The sequence below is a fragment of the Gymnodraco acuticeps genome, unplaced genomic scaffold, assembly GCF_902827175.1.
Source record: "Gymnodraco acuticeps unplaced genomic scaffold, fGymAcu1.1, whole genome shotgun sequence".
Taxonomy (NCBI): Eukaryota; Metazoa; Chordata; class Actinopteri; order Perciformes; family Bathydraconidae; genus Gymnodraco; species Gymnodraco acuticeps.
Genome location: NW_022991207.1, coordinates 117,547 through 137,546, shown reverse-complemented (window position 1 = coordinate 137,546; position 20,000 = coordinate 117,547). Strand labels below are relative to the sequence as shown.

General features: G+C 39.6%; 2 protein-coding genes across 2 annotated transcripts in view; both read left to right on the top strand.

Moving 5' to 3' along the window:
* The window catches only part of si:dkey-21p1.3 (collagen alpha-1(I) chain), a 56,004-nt gene extending 36,970 nt beyond the window's left edge, over window positions 1–19,034 (top strand). The window contains exons 34-58 of the mRNA XM_034238603.1: window positions 189–296; window positions 2,342–2,395; window positions 2,550–2,603; window positions 2,752–2,805; window positions 3,315–3,422; window positions 5,588–5,641; window positions 5,736–5,843; window positions 8,522–8,572; window positions 10,950–11,003; window positions 11,202–11,255; window positions 11,442–11,495; window positions 12,026–12,133; window positions 12,222–12,275; window positions 12,825–12,878; window positions 14,992–15,045; window positions 15,132–15,185; window positions 15,282–15,335; window positions 15,999–16,052; window positions 16,138–16,191; window positions 17,097–17,150; window positions 17,237–17,290; window positions 17,362–17,415; window positions 17,493–17,510; window positions 18,190–18,252; window positions 18,368–19,034. Of these exons, the coding sequence (XP_034094494.1) occupies window positions 189–296; window positions 2,342–2,395; window positions 2,550–2,603; window positions 2,752–2,805; window positions 3,315–3,422; window positions 5,588–5,641; window positions 5,736–5,843; window positions 8,522–8,572; window positions 10,950–11,003; window positions 11,202–11,255; window positions 11,442–11,495; window positions 12,026–12,133; window positions 12,222–12,275; window positions 12,825–12,878; window positions 14,992–15,045; window positions 15,132–15,185; window positions 15,282–15,335; window positions 15,999–16,052; window positions 16,138–16,191; window positions 17,097–17,150; window positions 17,237–17,290; window positions 17,362–17,415; window positions 17,493–17,510; window positions 18,190–18,252; window positions 18,368–18,667 (1,782 nt within the window). The 3' untranslated portion in view covers window positions 18,668–19,034. The remainder of the gene's footprint in view (window positions 1–188; window positions 297–2,341; window positions 2,396–2,549; window positions 2,604–2,751; window positions 2,806–3,314; window positions 3,423–5,587; window positions 5,642–5,735; window positions 5,844–8,521; window positions 8,573–10,949; window positions 11,004–11,201; window positions 11,256–11,441; window positions 11,496–12,025; window positions 12,134–12,221; window positions 12,276–12,824; window positions 12,879–14,991; window positions 15,046–15,131; window positions 15,186–15,281; window positions 15,336–15,998; window positions 16,053–16,137; window positions 16,192–17,096; window positions 17,151–17,236; window positions 17,291–17,361; window positions 17,416–17,492; window positions 17,511–18,189; window positions 18,253–18,367) is intronic.
* LOC117561316 (collagen alpha-3(V) chain-like) overlaps window positions 19,030–20,000 on the top strand; it is a 4,500-nt gene continuing 3,529 nt past the window's right edge. Inside the window, exons 1-5 of the mRNA XM_034238602.1 lie at window positions 19,030–19,065; window positions 19,148–19,286; window positions 19,362–19,468; window positions 19,630–19,704; window positions 19,774–20,000. The exon at window positions 19,774–20,000 is cut by the window's right edge and continues 34 nt beyond it. Of these exons, the coding sequence (XP_034094493.1) occupies window positions 19,030–19,065; window positions 19,148–19,286; window positions 19,362–19,468; window positions 19,630–19,704; window positions 19,774–20,000 (584 nt within the window). The remainder of the gene's footprint in view (window positions 19,066–19,147; window positions 19,287–19,361; window positions 19,469–19,629; window positions 19,705–19,773) is intronic.

Sequence of the window (20,000 nt, the reverse complement as noted above, 5' to 3'; positions counted from 1 at the left end):
AGAGGCTGAATCATCATGTTAATCACATAGCTATCATATGCCTCAAACAGTCCTGATGCTCTTCTAGGTAATCACACATCCTGTCATGTTCACAGCTACAGTTGGGATACCTTTGTTATCAAGTTACTCTCATGTTGGAAGAGGACATTCAGTATTTTCCCAACAATAATATGTATTTTTTCCTCCAGGGTATCCAGGGTAACATTGGACCATGGGGGGGGGTTGGGCCCCGCGGATCCTCTGGTGATCGGGGGCCACGAGCTCCAGTTGGTCTGCCTGGAGTAACAGGTTACCCAGTACGTTCATTTACACTTTACTTACAATACTTACTTTTTATACTGGAAGTCAATGGTTTTCTGAATGTGTTTTTGGTTGTTAGTGTGAAATAAGGTCTGTGGTTAGAACAAGCTGAAGAAATGTTAATTCTACAACATGAAATACGTCAGTAAATCCCCCACTGGTGGGGTTAAAAAAGGAGGCTGCTAACAAGAGTCTAAATGAGACGACTAAACGTCATCACGTCCAACATTAGCCGCCTTTAGCTTAGCGGTGCTGACGTGAAGTCAGGTGACCGTGCTGTAGCTCCTTTATAGAGAGGCGAAGTCCCTCCCTTTCCTCCATGAGACCTTATTTCTGAAAAAATATGCATTGAAGTCAATGGGGAGAGAAAGATTATCTTTCGATCCCGTTTGAATTGTGCCACGAATCACACACATGATGTTTGTCAATTTAAAAGATCATTTTGCCAGTAAAAAAAAAAAAATGTGTCGTAAAACTGTGAAGTAACACTTTTTTTGTGTGAAACGCTCAATGAACTCCATCTCCCGTCTCGCACCACACACCCAGACAGCCGTCACGTTGGAACATTTCACTTCTTTCTTTCAGAACGAGACGGAAAGTATTAAAAGAGGTGAAAATCACTCCAAGTCTGGGCACGTTGAGAGCTGCACATACACACAAGGGGAGTGAGTCGGTTCCGTGAGAGCCAGCATGCGGGACCGGGACTCTGGGATTTGTAGTCTTTCTAGTTGCGTATTTTTCATAGTCTTATATTTCAACAGTTTTACGACAAACTGTGACTTTTTTGACACGGAAATTATTTTTTAAGAATGACAAACATCATACGTGTAATTTGTGGCACAATTCAAACGGGATCGAAAGATAATCTTTCTCTCTCCATTGACTTCAATGCATACTTTTTCAGAAATAAGGTCCCATGGGGCGGAAGTAGATGGGCGTGACTTCGCCACTCTATAGCCCAATATTAGCCACCTTTAGCTTAGCGGTGGTGACGTAAAGTCATGTGACCGTGCTGTAGTTCCTTTATAGCCCAATAGCCGCCTTTAGCTTAGCAGTGGTGACGTGAAGTCATGTGACCGTGCTGTAGTTCCTTTATAGCCTAACATTAGCCTCCTTTAGCTTAGCGGTGGTGACGTGAAGTCATGTGACCGTGCTGTAGTTCCTTTATAGCCCAACATTAGCCTCCTTTAGCTTAGCGGTGGTGACGTGAAGTCATGTGACCGTGCTGTAGTTCCTTTATAGCCCAACATTAGCCACCTTTAGCTTAGCGGTGGTGACGTCATGTGACCGTGCTGTAGTTCCTTTATAGTCCAACATTAGCCACCTTTAGCTTAGCGGTGGTGACGTAAAGTCATGTGACCGTGCTGTAGTTCCTTTATAGCCCAATAGCCGCCTTTAGCTTAGCAGTGGTGACGTGAAGTCATGTGACCGTGCTGTAGTTCCTTTATAGCCCAACATTAGCCTCCTTTAGCTTAGCGGTAGTGACGTGACATCATGTGACGGTGCTGTAGTTCCTTTATAGCCCAACATTAGCCATCTTTAGCTTAGCGGTGGTGACGTGAAGTCATGTGACCGTGCTGTAGTTCCTTTATAGCCCAACATTAGCCACCTTTAGCTTAGCGGTGGTGACGTGAAGTCATGTGACCGTGCTGTAGTTCCTTTATATACCAACATTAGCCTCCTTTAGCTTAGCGGTGGTGACGTGACGTCATGTGACCGTGCTGTAGTTCCTTTATAGCCCAACATTAGCCACCTTTAGCTTAGCGGTGGTGACGTGAAGTCATGTGACCGTGCTGTAGTTCCTTTATAGCCCAACATTAGCCACCTTTAGCTTAGCGGTGGTGACGTAAAGTCATGTGACCGTGCTGTAGTTCCTTTATAGCCCAATAGCCGCCTTTAGCTTAGCAGTGGTGAGGTGAAGTCATGTGACCGTGCTGTAGTTCCTTTATAGCCCAACATTAGCCGTCTTTAGCTTAGCTGAGGTAACGTGAAGTCATGTGACCGTTTTCTGTAACTGTTTCTTTACTTTCTCTTCATTCAGGGTAAAGATGGGCCTCAGGGATCAGCCGGATCTTCAGGTGTCAAAGGAGACAAGGTAAAGCTTTTCTTACTCAGCTACTCTTAACATGCTGTAAACAATAGTAACCAGGGTTTGGAGGGTGACTTAAATTCAGTTAAAAAATGTAACTTTCAATCTAAAACCCTTAATGAAATGATTAATCTCTCTCTTGTTTCTGTCACTGTTTCAGGGATCTGAAGGGGTTTTGGGGCCGGAGGGAGTTGCTGGTCTCGATGGTGAGGAGGTAGATTGATGAAACTGTGTTTGTTACAGATTTTATTTAATTTAACTGAATTTAAAAGCAATTAATTATCTAAAAACACAGGATATAAGACCTATGCTTTCTGGTAATAACGTGCATTAGTAACCCGGTGTTTTTCCATTGTGTTCAGGGTCCAATGGGAATAAAGAGACCTGTGGGGCCAGCTGGACTAAAAGGCGTATCTGTGAGTAAATGGGTTGTTTTTTACTTTCAAAACAACCTCAGAAATGTGAGAATGATGCATGCTATTACACAAAAAAACTAAATAATTCAGCCCTTTATATTCAGTCCTTTCAGCAGCGACACCTGTGTTTTAATTTTTAACGAGCAGGTCAGAGAAGCTTCAGGTGTTACAGGATTTAATAAAATATGTCACACAGAGATTAACATATTTTAATCCCTGTACTGTATGTAGAAGGAATATTACTTTAGTTTGTTCTCCACATTTTGACTTTTGATTATATTTTTGATGGTAGAAACATGGCGTTAAACACTGCTTTCCTTCTGTTGTCCACATGCTGGTATTTAGACAGTCATTATGGGATGCATTGCATTACATTAATGCACACAATATAAACAATTATCTTGTTTTTCATTACTGCACACATTTTATTCCAATTCTATTTCTACGATTTCAATTATATTCAATGTAATAAATATTGCTATATTTTCTTAAACGTTGCTTTATTTCAGGGGGATAAGGGAAACTCTGGACCTCCTGGACAGAAAGGGCCAAAGGGAGATGAAGGGGAAAGAGGCAACCGAGGGCCACAGCGAGGAAAAGGGCCCCCAGGGAAACAGGTGGAGAATTACTTATTATTATTTTTGAATTGTGAACTCCGGTTAGGGTTGTTGTGGCAGCCATTTCGGCCAAATTCCAAACCACACCCTACCCACTCCCCCTTAGTGATGGAGTGAACTCCGTTTGTAGTCTCACTCGCAGCTGAACTCCCCTCGCTCTGGCAGAAACAGGTCACTTTTCGTAACAACGGTTTCAAAGCAGCATCTCTGTATACAAATAATATACAAAATAATATAAAAAATAAAATAAAAATCTTTAATGGTGTTTCTTTTTTTATTTTAAAATCAGATGTTTATAAGCTGCTTCGTTTTTGCAACAGTCCCTGCAAATACACACAACTTTATAATAAAATGCACAAATGTACCGTTTTCTAGACTAAACATGGGGACGTGTAATGTTTTCATGAAACTAGTGTAGCGGGGATCTTTTTACTGGGGGGACGCTATTTTAATTAGGTCATCCCAAACACATCTCCTCCGTCCATACCTCTTGAGCTAGCCAGGGGAACGTTGCTAGCGCAGCTAACGTGCACGTTAGCTAGCATTATCCACGTCTTTATGCGGCTCTTCTGATGATGTACTGTATGTAGTAGGCTACTACAAGCTTCACTTGTAGCTTCGGTGCTGCTAGCCTCTTTCTTCTTGTGAATTATATTCTTTTTAGAAAAGAAGTCAAGTAAAACATGTTAGCCTGCCATTATAGAACTTTTTCGTTAGCGTTCTTGGGGGAAAGAGATGCCGCAAAATCGGCGGGCGGGGTCAAATCATAATTTTTTAAGGAAAGTTTTTATTTTTATTATAATTATTGTGAAATGTATTATTTTGTTGTCATTATTACAACACATGCACACTTGCAACTGATAACACTGGCAATGATTTTATATTTATTAGACTATTAAAAAAAAGATCATGCTCCAAATAAGTGGGGGTACGGTGTACCCCCGCGTCCAACGCCCACTACACCACTGCATGGAACTATTTATAAACAGCTTGTTTCCTGACGGACACACAGCATTGGTCGGTCAGGTGGAGCAGCAGGGGAAGTCAGGTGATGCAGACTCTCTGATGGAGGGCTTGATAACCCACTGCCCCTCATCACTCGTTGGTTCCTCCACGTGAACGCGCAAACGGAGGGGTAGTGTGTAGGGGGCGGTTTGGAATTGAGCCTTACACTATAAATCCCCCACCTGCAGAAGACCCACTGGGTTCTGTTCAGAGCAGTTTGCAGGCTGGTAGGAGTGGCCTTTTGCAATTGTAATGGCTTGAATATTGGCCCTGTGAAGACCTCAGAGTGTTCTAAAGAATTCAGACTTATACATTATACATTTCTTTAAAACATGTTGTTCATTCTTCATCTGCCAATCAGCTTGTTTCTGCCTCAGTGTGACCAAGATTCCTCTCAACGAATACACACCTGTTTGCAGCAGAAAGTCCACTGGATGGCAGCGAAAGCAATCCCCCAGTACACCATCCCAGTACCTCACCTTAACAAAATTGCTCTAATATATCTAAAAATATCCACCCCAAATTGCCATTAAATTATATTTAAGTATAATTGTTTACCTCCTTACGTCCTGACCATAACCCCCAAATATTCATTCAATTTTAAAGAATTGTAACTCTTTAAATCCAGTTGGTTTACATAATGCCAGTGTTTTTATGATTTAAAAAAACTATAAAACTAATTATTTTCTGTGTGTTAGACGGACTTCTTTGCACAGTGTGTGATATGTCGATGATAGGGAACAACACTCATTAAATGCATTTATTTGTTATGCAGGAAACCAGGAAACTAGCCTGTATTTCCTCAAAAGGTCAAAACGAAAAATGACTGGTTGGAAATAATACCAGTATAATCTGGAAGCCAGTAATTGTGGTTTTAATGGGAAGTTTCTGATCTTAAGTGGAGAAAAATTGCCATCAAATAATATTTAAGTATTCTTTTTGACCTCCTTACCATAATCACCAAATATTCATTCAATTTTAAAGAATTTGAACCTCAGTTAAATTAATGCACCAGCTCTTACAATGGTCTGGCTTTCTGCATGTTTCTTCTACTTCAGCATTTGTATCTTTATGGTTAATTGCACTTATTGGAAGTGGATAAAAGTGTAAGCTAAATGTCATTGAATTGAAGCCATAACGACTGTCACCCTCTCTTTCAGGGATCTCGGGGGTCACTTGGGGTCAAAGGAAGAGCCGGAGTGTCGGGACTGAAGGTCAGAAACTAAGAAATGTTGGATTCATCTGATGAACTAAAGTCTGCCAGGTTTGGTTTGTAGCTTCTGAAATGTGTGATGCTGTGTTCCTCAGGGTGAGCTCGGGACCAGAGGTTCTTTAGGGAGACCCGGTCAGTTCGGACCGGGAGGAAACTCGGGGTCAGCGGGGGTCAAAGGCCAGAAGGGGCTCCGGGGACACAATGTTAGTAACACCGTTTCATTATTACAGCGTCAATGTCAGCGTCAACACCTACCGTATTTACAATGTGGTTTTTATGTGGGAAGTATTGGAGTACAAATACTTTGTTACTGTACTTAAGTACATGTTTCTGGTATCAGTACTTTACTCCACTACTTATTTTTCTGACGATTTTTTACTTTGACTTCTTACATTTTGAACTCAAATACCTGTACTTTCTACTTCTCACATGTTGAACACAAATACCTGTACTTTCTACTTCTTACATGTTGAACTCAAATACCTGTACTTTCTACTTCTTACATGTTGAACACAAATACCTGTACTTTCTACTTCTTACATGTTGAACCCAAATACCTGTACTTTCTACTTCTTACATGTTGAACTCAAATACCTGTACTTTCTACTTCTTACATGTTGAACTCAAATACCTGTACTTTCTACTTCTCACATGTTGAACACAAATACCTGTACTTTCTACTTCTTACATGTTGAACTCAAATACCTGTACTTTCTACTTCTTACATGTTGAACTCAAATACCTGTACTTTCTACTTCTTACATGTTGAACACAAATACCTGTACTTTCTACTTCTTACATGTTGAACTCAAATACCTGTACTTTCTACTTCTTACATGTTGAACCCAAATACCTGTACTTTCTACTTCTTACATGTTGAACCCAAATACCTGTACTTTCTACTTCTTACATTTAGAACTCAAATACCTGTACTTTCTACTTCTTACATTTAGAACTCAAATACCTGAACTTTCTACTTCTTACATGTTGAACACAAATACCTGTACTTTCTACTTCTTACATGTTGAACCCAAATACCTGTACTTTCTACTTCTCACATGTTGAACTCAAATACCTGTACTTTCTACTTCTCACATGTTGAACTCAAATACCTGTACTTTCTACTTCTCACATGTTGAACCCAAATACCTGTACTTTCTACTTCTCTCATTTTCCAAACAGCTGGTTCCTTTAGTTTGAATGTGTGTTTGGTGGCGTGATCATTATTATCTTTTATTACATTGCTTAGTTGAATACTCGATTCTGATTGGTCAATTCAGAACATGTGACACGTTGTTAATCCAGTAGTACAGACCGCTGTCAATGATTTATTGACCGTTGTTAAGGACGCTCACATCTGCAGAAAGAAGTCCGGTCGATTGAACTGTATACAGTTTGCTTTTCGAACTGTTTGCTTGTCTTTAGTTTTCCGCTGTCTCCCGTCTGAGAGCAACCTGGAGGATTTTAATATTAATTTTAATATATTTGGAGAACACAGGATGAACGGTTAGTGGCTGATGAGTCCCCAGCGAAGAAAAGAAAAAGACAAGAGGGACAAGAAAACAGCGGAGAAGTAACGGGGCAGAAACCCTCCTTTTTACGCAGCGGTCCAGACATAGACATCAAACGGTGACACATATTCAGTTGGCAGTTCCTTTGGCATTAGGGCAGGGGTCTCTAGATACTTTCCAAGGTTTGACATCATGAAGTGTGCTACTTTTAAAGCAAGCAACGATGTTTTCAAATCTGTAATCAAAAAGCTCCTCAAAAGCGCTATGGAAGCAGTTCCTGCCGTTGCTACGTAGTTCAAACGGTAACAACGGACTATTTTTCTTAGCGGATGCATGTCAATTTAAATCAATACAACTATTTTTTAAATCAATAAAATCATTTTCTAAATCCATAAAAGCATTTCAATTAATATTGGGAGTCATGTCGTTACTTTGTTGAGAATGTGACCGTGTAATAAGCGGGATAATGTGCTTTGCGTCGGGTTCCCTGATCCGCCTGTCGGGTGCTCTTTTACCCACAATGACCGCCTCGCTGCACATCATCCCTTACTTATTATCTATCTATCTAATGTTTGGATGAAGCGTGTATTTTCTCAGTTACAAATGCCATGTGGTTACTAAAAGGTTTTTTCTATATTTAGTTGTGATTCAGATAATGTCTGAATGAAGAGATAGACCTGCTAGAAGGTGTACCATGTAGACCTGGTATGATTACCTAACTAATATCTATTTTACAACTTTTTTCATAATTCATTCAGCGTTGAGTGGCAAATAAATTGCAGAAAATGTTGTTTTCAGCCTTTAATTATGAAGATTTCCCTATTTTGTATCTGTTTTATTATTATATTAAAGGTGGGGTAGGTAAGTTTGAGAAAGCAGCTCGGTGGCTAGAATTTGAAAATACACAACCGGAACAAATCTGCCACTTCCTCACAGAGCCCCTCCTCCAACACACACGAACGCGCACATGACCAATGAGGGCACGAGATCAGTTTGTGCCCAGATGGAAGGCTGACAGGCAGGTAGGCCATCCAGTTACTTTAGCCGGCTCAGATGATTGGTCGTGTTTTTTACAGCGCCACGGCTTCCACTGATGACTTTGATTTGTTGTCAAAGCACTTCAGATATTCATTGCTATCGGGATGTTAAGAGCATTCCATGGAATATAACAAAAAGTGTATCTCGAGCCGGTTTCTCCAACTTACCTACCCCACCTTTAAAGTGAATATCTTTGGGTGTTGGACTGACAAACAAGACTTGGACAACTTTGACTTTTCTGGACGTTTCATAAACCATTAATGAATCTATAAACTAAGACATTTTAACATCTTGCTGTTTCAATAATGTGTTTTTACACCTTCTCATTGCAGGGTCCACCTGGCAGATCAGGCCCCCCTGGAAGAATTGGACCATCGACACCAGTACGTTTTAATAGATTTAATGTGGCATATATATCACAACATTTGACATAGAAACTTTGCAACTTTGTTTTCTATGTTTGATATGATATGAAGTTTGAACCTATAGTTACATCCAACCAGTTAATGTGCATGCTCCGTTATGAAAGCCTCTACCACTGGATGGCAGCGAAAGCAAGACAAAGCTGCTCTAATGTATCTAAAAACATCTACCCCAAAGTGCCATGAAATTATAATTAAGTATTATTTTTTTACCTCCTTACGTCCTGACCATAAGCCCCAAATATTCATTCAATTTTAAATAATTGTAACCCCAGTTAAATCCAGTTGTTTCACGTAATGCCAGTGTTGTTATGATTTTAAAAAACTATTAATTTGTTTCTGTATGTTAGAGGGATCTTTTTACACAGTGATATGTCGATGGTAGGAACAACACTCATTAAATGCAGGAAACCAGCAAAGCAGCCTGTATTCCCTACACACTTAATGTAAATAATATCCTGCTATACATTGTGTTAACTGAAAATCGGCCCGTTAATAGTGTTTTATTTGTCTGAGTTTTATAGATTTTTTATCTTCACGTCAACGTGTATATTTTCTACTATATTTTCTATTTTGAGATGTTTTAAATGTCATAATTTGCTCCATGGGGCAACCACATATTGGTTCTATGTGGTTGGAAATAAGTATGATTTGGAAACTAGTAATTGTGGTTTTAATGGGGACATTTTTTACCTTAAGTGTCTTAGGTTGCGTTCCGATCATCCAAAAATCAGCTCCTATCTCCTATTCTTTGACCTCTGAGTGAAAGGTCACGGGGTTAAGGGATAGTGGATAGGAGAATTCAAAAGGATTTAGGAGAAGAGACCGTGGTACTTTAGAGAATCGACTGCACTTCACTATCCGACGTGTTTCTGATGCTCCAGCGGACGTCCTGAATGTGCGTCTGCTGCTGTGGGGAAACTATGGAGACTACAGTTCTCTATACAGCGGACTACAACATGGATGTTCAATAAGAACGAGGGACTCCTGTGAACTCATCTAGAGACTCTGTGCTCTGACGCTGTTGCTTTATGCTTTATGAACGTGGACAACAGAGAAACAGATTCTTCAGGACCAAAGCTGGAATTGAAATAAAAAGGAAAGTGAAACTTCTGCTCGTCCCCCTCTCCCTCCGGTCCACATGAATACAAATGATCCCAATACGTATGATTGATGGAAAGTTAAATCAATACAGATGTATTTATTATAAACGTTAGTCCTTAACATCTATCTCTGTGTATATCACCATTCAAACATCTTTTAAAAGCTGAACAAACCCCACACAGCTCAGTAAAGACTGTGAGATGTTGACTTTATTTGATCATTTCAGTAAAAACTAACGTTCATATTTCTCTCTTTGATTATAATACTGATGAACGTTCAAAACAAAGCACTTTGGCAACTTACCACATACGTTTTAAAATGCTTAATAAGCACCGTAACTTTCATGATATCATTTCTCCCATTATCGTTTGTATCCGTGAACGGCCGACTGTTGTGTGACGGCAAATGCTGCGGCTGCAATGCATTGTGGGGCAGCATTTTCTCCTCTCCTTTCGGTTAGGGAGGTCCAGTGGTTCCTAAGCTAAAGGAGGTTATAAAGGAAGTTTGAAACCTCCTTTCCTTTCATTTGGAGAATTGGAACGGCACTTATCATGGCTGCCACTGAGGGGCTTCCGGGTCATTTCACTCCGTTAGGAAGGTTCCTAAGCTAAACGGACTATTGGAATGCAACCTTAGTATCTATATTCAGCCGGATCTCCCTCCCACCTGACATTCGGAATATTGAGGCTCAATTCCAAACCACGCCCTACACACTACCCTTACACCCTACCCCTCCGTTTGCACGTTCGCGCGGAGGGTCCGCCACATTAAGTGCTGTTCCAAACCAACGAGTGTGGAGGGGAGTGGGTTATCAGTCTGCATCCCCTCACCCTGCTGCACTACCTGACCGGTCTCAACGCTGTGTGTGTCCGTCAGGAAACAAGCTGTTTACAAACCGTTCCAGTAAACATCCACTGATAAATTGCGATGTGAACAACCTCATGATGACCTTAGGATCGTATACCTGTGTTTAGTCATACCTATGCATTTTATTATAAAGTTGTGTATATTTACAGACTGTTGTTGTATTATCATTATTATTATTATAACAGCTGATTTTAAACTTCCAAATTAAAATACCTAATGCATTAACACAGCCTAAAGGAGTGCATTAAACACGAAATGACACATTGTGCATGAAACAGCTTAGACAAAACAAACACAACTTCAAAACCTGATCATGTTTTATATTTGTGTTAAAACATTAATTTGACTCATTTCACGTGTCTTTCAGGGTTTGCCCGGCAACAGAGGAGAGGGTGGAAAGAGTGGAAACCCTGGAGCAAAGGTGTAATAAACTATTTAGTAACTCTAACACAGTGTAATGCCTCCATCCATGTGAAGGAGTTCCCTTTACAGCAGTGCTTCTCAAAGTGTGGTCCGCGGACTACTGGTGGTCCGTGAGCGCCCCCTAGTGGTCCGTGAGTATATGTAAAGTTTGAGAAACACTGCTTTACACATTATGTTTCTCTGCTGTGTGTTTCAGGGCAGTCACGGTGGGACGGGGAGGCCCGGTGTTCACGGCTTCAGAGGAGACATGGTGGGTGTTTAATCTGGTTGAGTGTATTTATAATAGTCTATTTAATATAATAGAATATTTTTAGAATATTTTATGAATTGTAAGGTGTCCTTGGGTGCTTTGAAAGGCGCCTCTAAATAGAATGAATTATTATTATTATTAATTATTTAATTATGTGTGACCAATGTCTCCTTCTGTCCTCCTCAGGGCGTTAGAGGTCATAAAGGGGCAAATGGAGAGCCTGGTACGAGAGGAAAAATGGTAAAATATATATATATTTTAACTCTCAGCCTTTGAAATGTAATCATTCAGTGTTATTATTATTATTATTTTTGTAATACTCTTTTTATTGTCATTTTTGTAAACATTCAGACATAAGATATACATACATACAACATACACCCGCATACGTGCTCAAATGTGTGCCGAATAGTTACCGCGCATATAGCATACATCTCTCCATGGGGGGCAATAATCTCACTTTAATTATGTAGCAAGATATCTGTGTTTATCTCAGCTTACATACCAAGTCCTTAAATAAAAGCACAGAGAGAACATTAATAAAAATAAGAGGTGTGGCCTCATTGCAATGAGAAACATCGAATAGAAGAAAAAAAAGAAAAGTCATTATTTTAGGTGTGTGTGTGTGTGTGTGTGTGTGTGTGTGTGTGTGTGTGTGTGTGTGTGTGTGTGTGTGTGTGTGTGTGTGTGTGTGTGTGTGTGTGTGTGTGTGTGTGTGTGTGTGTGTGTGTGTGTGTGTGTGTGTGTGTGTGTGTGTGTGTGTGTTTTAGGGGACGTTGGGGAAGAGGGGGTTCGTTGGCTCTGCAGGAGCTAAAGGGTCATCTGGAGCTGCTGGTCCTCCAGGTGGGCCGGGGTCTAAAGGAGTTCAGGGGCTGAAGGTGAGGGGGAAGCAGTTATATGGTTTTATTGAAAATATATAATCTAATAAATAACATTTGTATTTAATGGAGATAATGTGTTCATTAGGGGAAAAGAGCCCAGGCTGGAAGGAAAGGAAACAGAGGAGCTGCTGGGAAAAAAGTGAGCAAAGTTTTGAATGAGTTGCTTTAATGATTAATAAAATGTTCTAATTATTAATATATTTATTTAATGATTTTGAGAAAAAAGTCAGAATTTTAAGATTTTTGAAAAAAACTGATTTCCAGAAAAAGTAAGAATTCTAAAATGTTGAGAAAAAAAGTCAGAATTCAGATTTTTTTAGAAACAAGTCAGAATTAAGAAATGTTGAGAAAGAGTCAGAATTTAGTTTTCAGGAAAAGTATGAAAAAAAAATGTCCAAAGTCAGAATTTTCAGACAAAAAGTCAGAATTTTAAGATTTTCTGAAAAAGTCAGAATTCAGGAATGTTGAGCAAAAAAGTCTGAATTCCGAAAAAAAAATTCAAAGTCAGAATTTTAAGTTTTTCAGAAAAAAGTATGATTTTATTTATTCTTCACCTTTTTAAGAAATGATCTTAATCCAAACAATCCTGATCACTAATGTCTGATATATAAATGTTTAATCAAAATCTGTATTAAGTTACAGCGTCTTAACAGAGGCAGTAATGCATCCAATGAATTCTGTCCTTCAGGGGGGTGAAGGTCCACGAGGAAGACCAGGTTCTGCTGGAGCGCCTGGAAAACCCGCAAGTATCCCTTTTGACGAATACAATAAACTCATCCCTGAATCTATTGATTACCTGAAAAATCTGCTCATTTCAACGGACACAATGACACGTTGATAACCCAAAACACACTCTTTACCCGTACACAAACCAAAAAGTTCATTTATCTTTAAGTTTATTCAACAGGATTGCTGATAGATTGCACTTTTATCCAGTTATTTCAAATCATGCTCATCAGTGTGTACAAGAGGGGCAACAAGTGTAAAATAAAAATAATTCAGAATTACTGTCAGCTTCTGTTTATGACCTGCCAAATTAAAATATTAATTTATCTATGAAGGCTTTTTTGTTTGTGTTTAAAAACATTCATTGTTTTGTTTAGTAGAAGAAATACAGTAAGCCATGTACAAAATAATGTTTCTTTTTATTATTGAGACTTATTATTAATTTAATTAATTAAAAAAAAATATATTCAACACACATTAATAATCACATTCTGATGCTTTGGGCTGTAATGATATAGTAGATCCAAAAGCAGTACAAACAGGGAGGAGCAAGCGAAGTGGAACAAAAGGAAAAATAACTAACAAACCGGGAATATACTCAGAATTTAGAGATTTTCAGAAAAAAACTAACAGAAAAAGTCATAATTCTGAGAATTTGAGAAAAATATGATTTTTTTTTCCAAAATCATAATTTTAAGATTTTCAGAAAAAAGTGTGATTTTCGGAAACTAATCTGAATTTTAAGATTTTCAGAAAAAAAGTCAGACTTTTGTGATGTTTGAAAAAAGTCCGGATTTTAAGATTTTCAGAAAACAAAACGCGAGCATGAATTAAAAGCTGGTACAACACAAACAAATGGCAGGGGCAGGCGAGGAGGAACAAAAGGAAAAATAACAATCAAAACAAGAACAAACCGGGACTATAATCAGAATTTAGAGATCTTCAAAAAAAAGTCATGATTTTGAGATTTTGAGAAAAAAGTCAGAACTCTGAGATTTTGAGAAAAAAGTCAGACTGTTAAGATTTTTGAAAAAAACGGTTTTTATTCAAAACATTAGAGAAAAAAAGTCAGGATTCTGAAATGTTAAGAAAAAGTCAGGATTGAAAATTCTGAAAAAGTATGATTTTTTTATTTTCAAAGTCAGAATATTAAGATTTTCAGAAAAAAGTATGATTTTCAGAAAAAAATCTGAATTTTAAGATTTTCTGAAAAGAATAACACACAAAACAAGAACAAACCAGGAACACTCTGATCAGGGAAATCCAGACGCAAACCACAGGAAAAACGACGAACTCACAGAAAGGGAAAGCAAGGTTGCCGTCAAAATGGAAATTAGAAACCTTCCTCACAGAATGAAATGACCCGGAAGTCCCTCAGTGTCAGCCATGATGAGAGCTGTTAGAATTATCTCGATGATAGGAAAGGAGCTTTGAAACTTCCTTTATAACCTCCTTTAGCTTAGGAACCACTGGACCTTCCTTTACGAAAGGAAAGGAGTGGAGGGTGAGGGTGACAACCATAAGTTTCACTTCTCTTTTTTATTTCAATTCCAACCTTGGTCATGTTTCTCTGTTGTCCACGTTCATAAAACAACACCATCAGAGCACGGTGCAAAGTATCTCGATGCACTTAAAGTAGTCTTATTAAACATCCATGTAGTCCGCTGAATACAAAACTGTTTCCCCCCAGCAGACGCACATTTGTGACTTCATAAATACGTCGGATAGTGAAAGTGCAGTCGATTCTCAAAGCAAAGTCTCTTCTCCTAAGTCCTTTTGAATTCTCCTATCCACTATGCCTTAACCCCGTGACGTTTCCCTCAGAAGTCAAGGAATAGTGGATAGGAAAAGACGATAGGAGATGATTTTTGGACAATTCGACAGCAACCCAAGACAGAAGGGTAATCACAAGAAACAGCTGGAGAGGGGAGGCGACAGGAAGCAAATACAGACATGAGACAAGGGGTGAATGACTTTCAAAGTAAAACAGGAACCCGACAGACTGTGACAATCCCAAATGACACAGAAAATAAACAGATAGTGACATAGAGTTGTATTCAAGCTCACAAAGAACCGAAAGAGAGGAATGTCTTGACGATTATTTCCTTGTCTTGTGATCTTGTTTTCAGGGCCTCAGTGGTCTGGATGGGTTACTCGGGGTTGAAGGAAATCCTGGAGATCCAGTAGGTTAAAACAGTCCTTACTATAATACATGTAGTCGTTATATTGTTCATCTTTTTACTAAATTATGATCTGTTCGTCCCCAAAGGGTGATGTAGGTTTCAGAGGAGCTCCTGCGAAACCTGGCAGCACTGGCAAAATGGTAAGCTCCAAAACACACATGGATGACGTGCATAACTTCACCATAAAACCATATTTTGTGACATTAAATACATCTAAAATGTGTTTAATGTTGTAGGGAAACCCTGGATCTCCTGGGGTCAGAGGAAGCAGTGGAGCACCAGGGTTTAAGGTACAACATTATTGCCTTTATTCATTTTTTTATAATGAATTGAAATATTCAAAATGTACTGTATATTCACTGTGGACATGTGTATATAGTTTGATGTACCCCTGGTGTGCAATAACACTGCCTAACCATCAAGTAACTAAGTACTTATTTGACTTTATTAACGTGTGATTGTCCCTCAATATAATGTGTTAGATAGATAGATGGATGGATGGATGGATGGATGGATGGATGGATGGATAGATAGATAGAGAGATAGACAGAGAGATAGGTAGATAGATGGATAGATAGATAGATAGATAGATAGACAGAGAGATAGGTAGATAGATGGATAGATAGATAGATAGATAGATAGATAGATAGATAGATAGACAGAGAGAGAGAGAGAGAGAGATAGATAGACAGGTAGGTAGATGGATAGATAGAAAGGGAAATGTTGCAGCAGCATAAAAAACAAGGCAATTAAGAAATTAGAGAAATTAAGACACAAGAAATCAATTAAAAAAAATATAGATGTGGAAAATATTCATGTGGAAAAACACTTTTCCAGTAACAAATATAATGCAGGATATTATTGTGCAATTATTGTTAACCTACGTATTGCATATTGCCTTTTAATCTGCTCTATAATGAAATGTCCTACTGATGTCCTGTTCTGTGTTTCAGGGTAAATCTGGATTAAAAGGAAAACAAGGACCACCTGGACCAATGGGGCCAAAGGTATAGAAAGCAGAATAATAATTTTAAAACAACATCCATAAAATACTTAACATAACATCTGTAAATATCTGTATGATCTGTACAGGGTCTTCCAGGACTGAGAGGAGAGAAGGGAGAGTCTTCAATCTCTGGTCTGAAGGTAAAGTCCAACATTAATGCCACTTTCCCACCAAAGCGCTTACAGGGCCAGTTCGGAGCTAGTGCCCAATTCCCCACCAGTTCTTCCTGTTTCCACCGCAGAGGGCTCTTTGCCCCCGAACACCGATTCTTATCTGGCTCCACTCGACTGCCCGTCCAGAAACCAAGAACCAAATATGTCACGCTTACTTAAACGCTGATGTCAGAACGCAGCACCAGTTGGGCTCTGGGCGGTGGGAACACAACTGGGGCTAAAAAGAAGACCCGGTTCAGAACCAGAAAAGCACGGAGCTAGAACTGGAACTAGTTTACCTTTTAAGAAATGATCTTAATCCAAACAATCCTGATCACTATTTTCTGGTAAATAAATCTTTAATTAAAATCTGTATTAAGTCGCAGAGTCTTAACCGGGGCAATAATGCATCTGATTTCAATTCGGAGCTAGTGTCTGATTAAGTACCGGTTCTTCCTGTTTCCACCGCAGTGAGGCCAGTTCTTGACTCCCGAAAACCAGTTATTATTTGCTCGTCCAGAAACTAAGAACCATATATGTCACGCTAACTTTAACGGTGATGTAATGATGAAGCACAAGTTGGGCTCTGAGCGGTGGAAACACATCTGGGGCTAAATAGAAGAACCGGTCCAGAACCAGAAAAGCACGGAGCTAGAACTGGAACTGGTTTGGTGGGAAAGGGGTATAAATGTACTGCATTACGGGGTTTATTGGGGAAAATATGTTTTATTTATCATTAAGATGGTTTATGTTTTCATTTCCAATGATATACTTGACTCGTTGTTGTAAGAATATACTAATGGGAAACGATTTTACGATAAGCTCTGATCGGCTTGCAAAAATCAGACACAATTACACTGTTGATAATTGTTTGTTGACAACTTTATTTACAGGGTCTCCCAGGTGAAATGGGAATATTTGGACTAGTCGGGCCATCTGGGCTAAAGGTTGGTTGAAATATTTGAAGATTAGAGTAATTTACATTCCAAAAAATGCAAAATGTCTCCTGCTTTACCACATTGTTACCTTCCAGGGGAATCCTGGTCTGCAGGGGCTGAAGGGTCGAACAGGCCTTAAAGGAAAGCAGGTGAGTGGATTTTACTTCCCTTTTAAATGTTTTTAGCAGTAATTTAATAATGAACGTACTTATTTTCACAGGGAGAGGCCGGTCCTCGGGGTCCACACGGGCGTAAAGGCATCCTCGGACTCGCTGTACGTTGCTTTGATATTCTGCTCTTTGATAAAGTTATGAAACACTTCACTAAAGTAATTTCTGTTTTTTCTTACAGGGCCAGCTTGGGAAGAAGGTGAGACTTTGTAATGCCTCCATGCAAGCGTGATTTTAGGAAACGCACTGATTAACAAGACCTACAAAGTCATTTGGGTAAAAAAGTCAGAATTCTGATATTTTCAGAATTTAGAACATTTCAGAAAAATGTCAGAATTATAGGAAAAAGTCCTAATTTTGAAATGTTCAGAAAAAAATCTGATTTTTTGAAAAATTTCAGAATTTTGAGATTTCCAAGAAAAAGTCAGAATTTTCACAGAAAAGTCTGATATTCTGAGAATTCTGAGATTTTGGGCCGAAAATCTGAATTCTGATTTTTTGAGAAAAAAAGTCAACATTTTGGGAAAAAGTCAGAAAAACTCGGCATTTTCTTAAAAGTCAGAATTTTGAGATTTTCAGAAAGAAATCTGTATTTTAGGAAAAAGTATTTAAAAAAAATATATATAAACAGCAAACTGACAATGCTGTAATTTATGTTTTTTGACTATGAAGGTTAAATGTGTTCTTTGGCCGGATCTCGTGTCCTGCATCCTGATTTCACTGTTTTCAAATGTGCTTTTGCAACAAAGAATTGTTTTTGAAAGCTCATGCCTGAAATTATTCCAGTCTTTCATTATTTGCAGTTACCATGTGTGTGAATAGTGAGATTTGTTGAAATGCATTAGTCGTATCGAGACAGAGTCTGACTGTGTTTACAGGGAATGAAAGGAGTCGAAGGAGGGAGAGGACCAAAGGGAGTGAGAGGCAAGCCAGGACCTCCAGTAAGACATTCACTCAGTTAAAACAAAAGAAAGTTAACTGTAACATACTGTGAAGTTTGAAGAGGCATTTCAATTGTAATGTATTGCCATGAGTTTCTCCCCTTTTTCCTCACAGGGGAAGCCAGGAGCACCGGGCATCAAACGCAGGCCTTCACAAAGACGGGGATCAAAGCCTGAACTCAGACCGCTTCGTCAGAGACCCAAAACAGCACGCATTAAAAGATTCAAACCTGAAAACATGCCGCGGTTCAGACTAACACCGGCCCTCCTGAAGGTACACAGATCGTGGGTTCAAGTGTCCCTCTCAGATAAACTTTATCTACACCATGTCCCTGATTTGTTTTGTGTCACGGCTTCTGTCCACATAATGCGTAGCAGTTCAGTCAGACAACTCACGTGTTTCTTGATATGTTAGAACAATCTCCCTGTTCCCCGGCTTGAGCTTGAACCTCAGGATCCATGTATCTGTGATCCTCTCCAGAATGGAAGGAGTCATCACATACAGAGCATCAACTAGTTCCTGAACAGTGTCCTTCACATGCTGATATCCAAGAGAGGGAGTTACACAGTCACAAGATGGAGGAATAGAAAGCAGTATTCAATGTTTACTTCAGATTAGCTCCACGTCAGAAATGAGCATGCTTGATGTCTCTCTCCATAGAGGCTGAATCATCATGTTAATCACAGAGCTATCATCTGCCTCAAACAGTCCTGATGCTCTTCTGGGTAATCACACATCCTGTCATGTTCACAGCTACAGTTGATACCTTTGTTAGCATGCTGCTCTCATACTGGAAGAGGACATTCAGGATTGTCTCAACAGTTTACATTTGTTATAGTTTTTAATAAGTGTAAGTGTTCCCTTCACATCTTCCCTTGACCCCATTAACCCCAGGGGTCCAGGAGATGGTCTGAGGAGGAAGAGGAGGAGGAAGAGGAGGAGGAGGATTCGTTCAGCTGGCCTCAGGGAACCAAAGAGGATCCTGCCACCTCCTGCTACGAGCTGGGACTCATACACCCTCACCTGAGCGATGGTGAGCCTCTGAATACACTGCACTGTTTACTGAATGCTTCTGAATGGTGGGGCACTAAAGTGGATCATCTCTCAGGCTTCTTTTACATGGACCCCAACCAAGGCTGTCCGCACGACTCTGTGAGGGTTTTCTGTAACTTCACAGCAGGAGGAGCGACCTGCATCGAGCCTCTACCCTCACAGGTACACTCACTTACTCCTACATTCACATGTATCATTATTATAACTTGTAGTGGCGATGTTGTCCCTAAACTACAAATATCCAATCAAAGAAACTGCACAAAATCAAACTGCAGCTAAGGCACCAGGTAGCCAATTGTAATTGTTAATCTCCTGTTCTTTAGATCAAACTAAGTTGGAAACCAAAGAAGAAGAATGCACCTGTCCAATGGTTCAGTCAGCAGCACGCTGGGAACAAGGTAACACATTTTTAATTAATGGAGAAACTTTTGATGAATCTGAAAACTGACTCCTGTGTGTCTCTACAGTTTGAGTACTCCGGCCTGGATGTGGTCCAGCTGAGGTTCCTGCGGCTGCACAGCCTCTCGTCCTCACAGCTCCTGACGCTCCGCTGCTCAGAGAACAGCTCCAGATCTGCAGGAGACACATCGTCAGCTGATCACCTGGTGGGAGACACACCGTCAGCTGATCACCTGGTGGGAGACACACCGTCAGCTGATCACCTGGTGGGAGACTCCGGCACAGAAATCCCTTC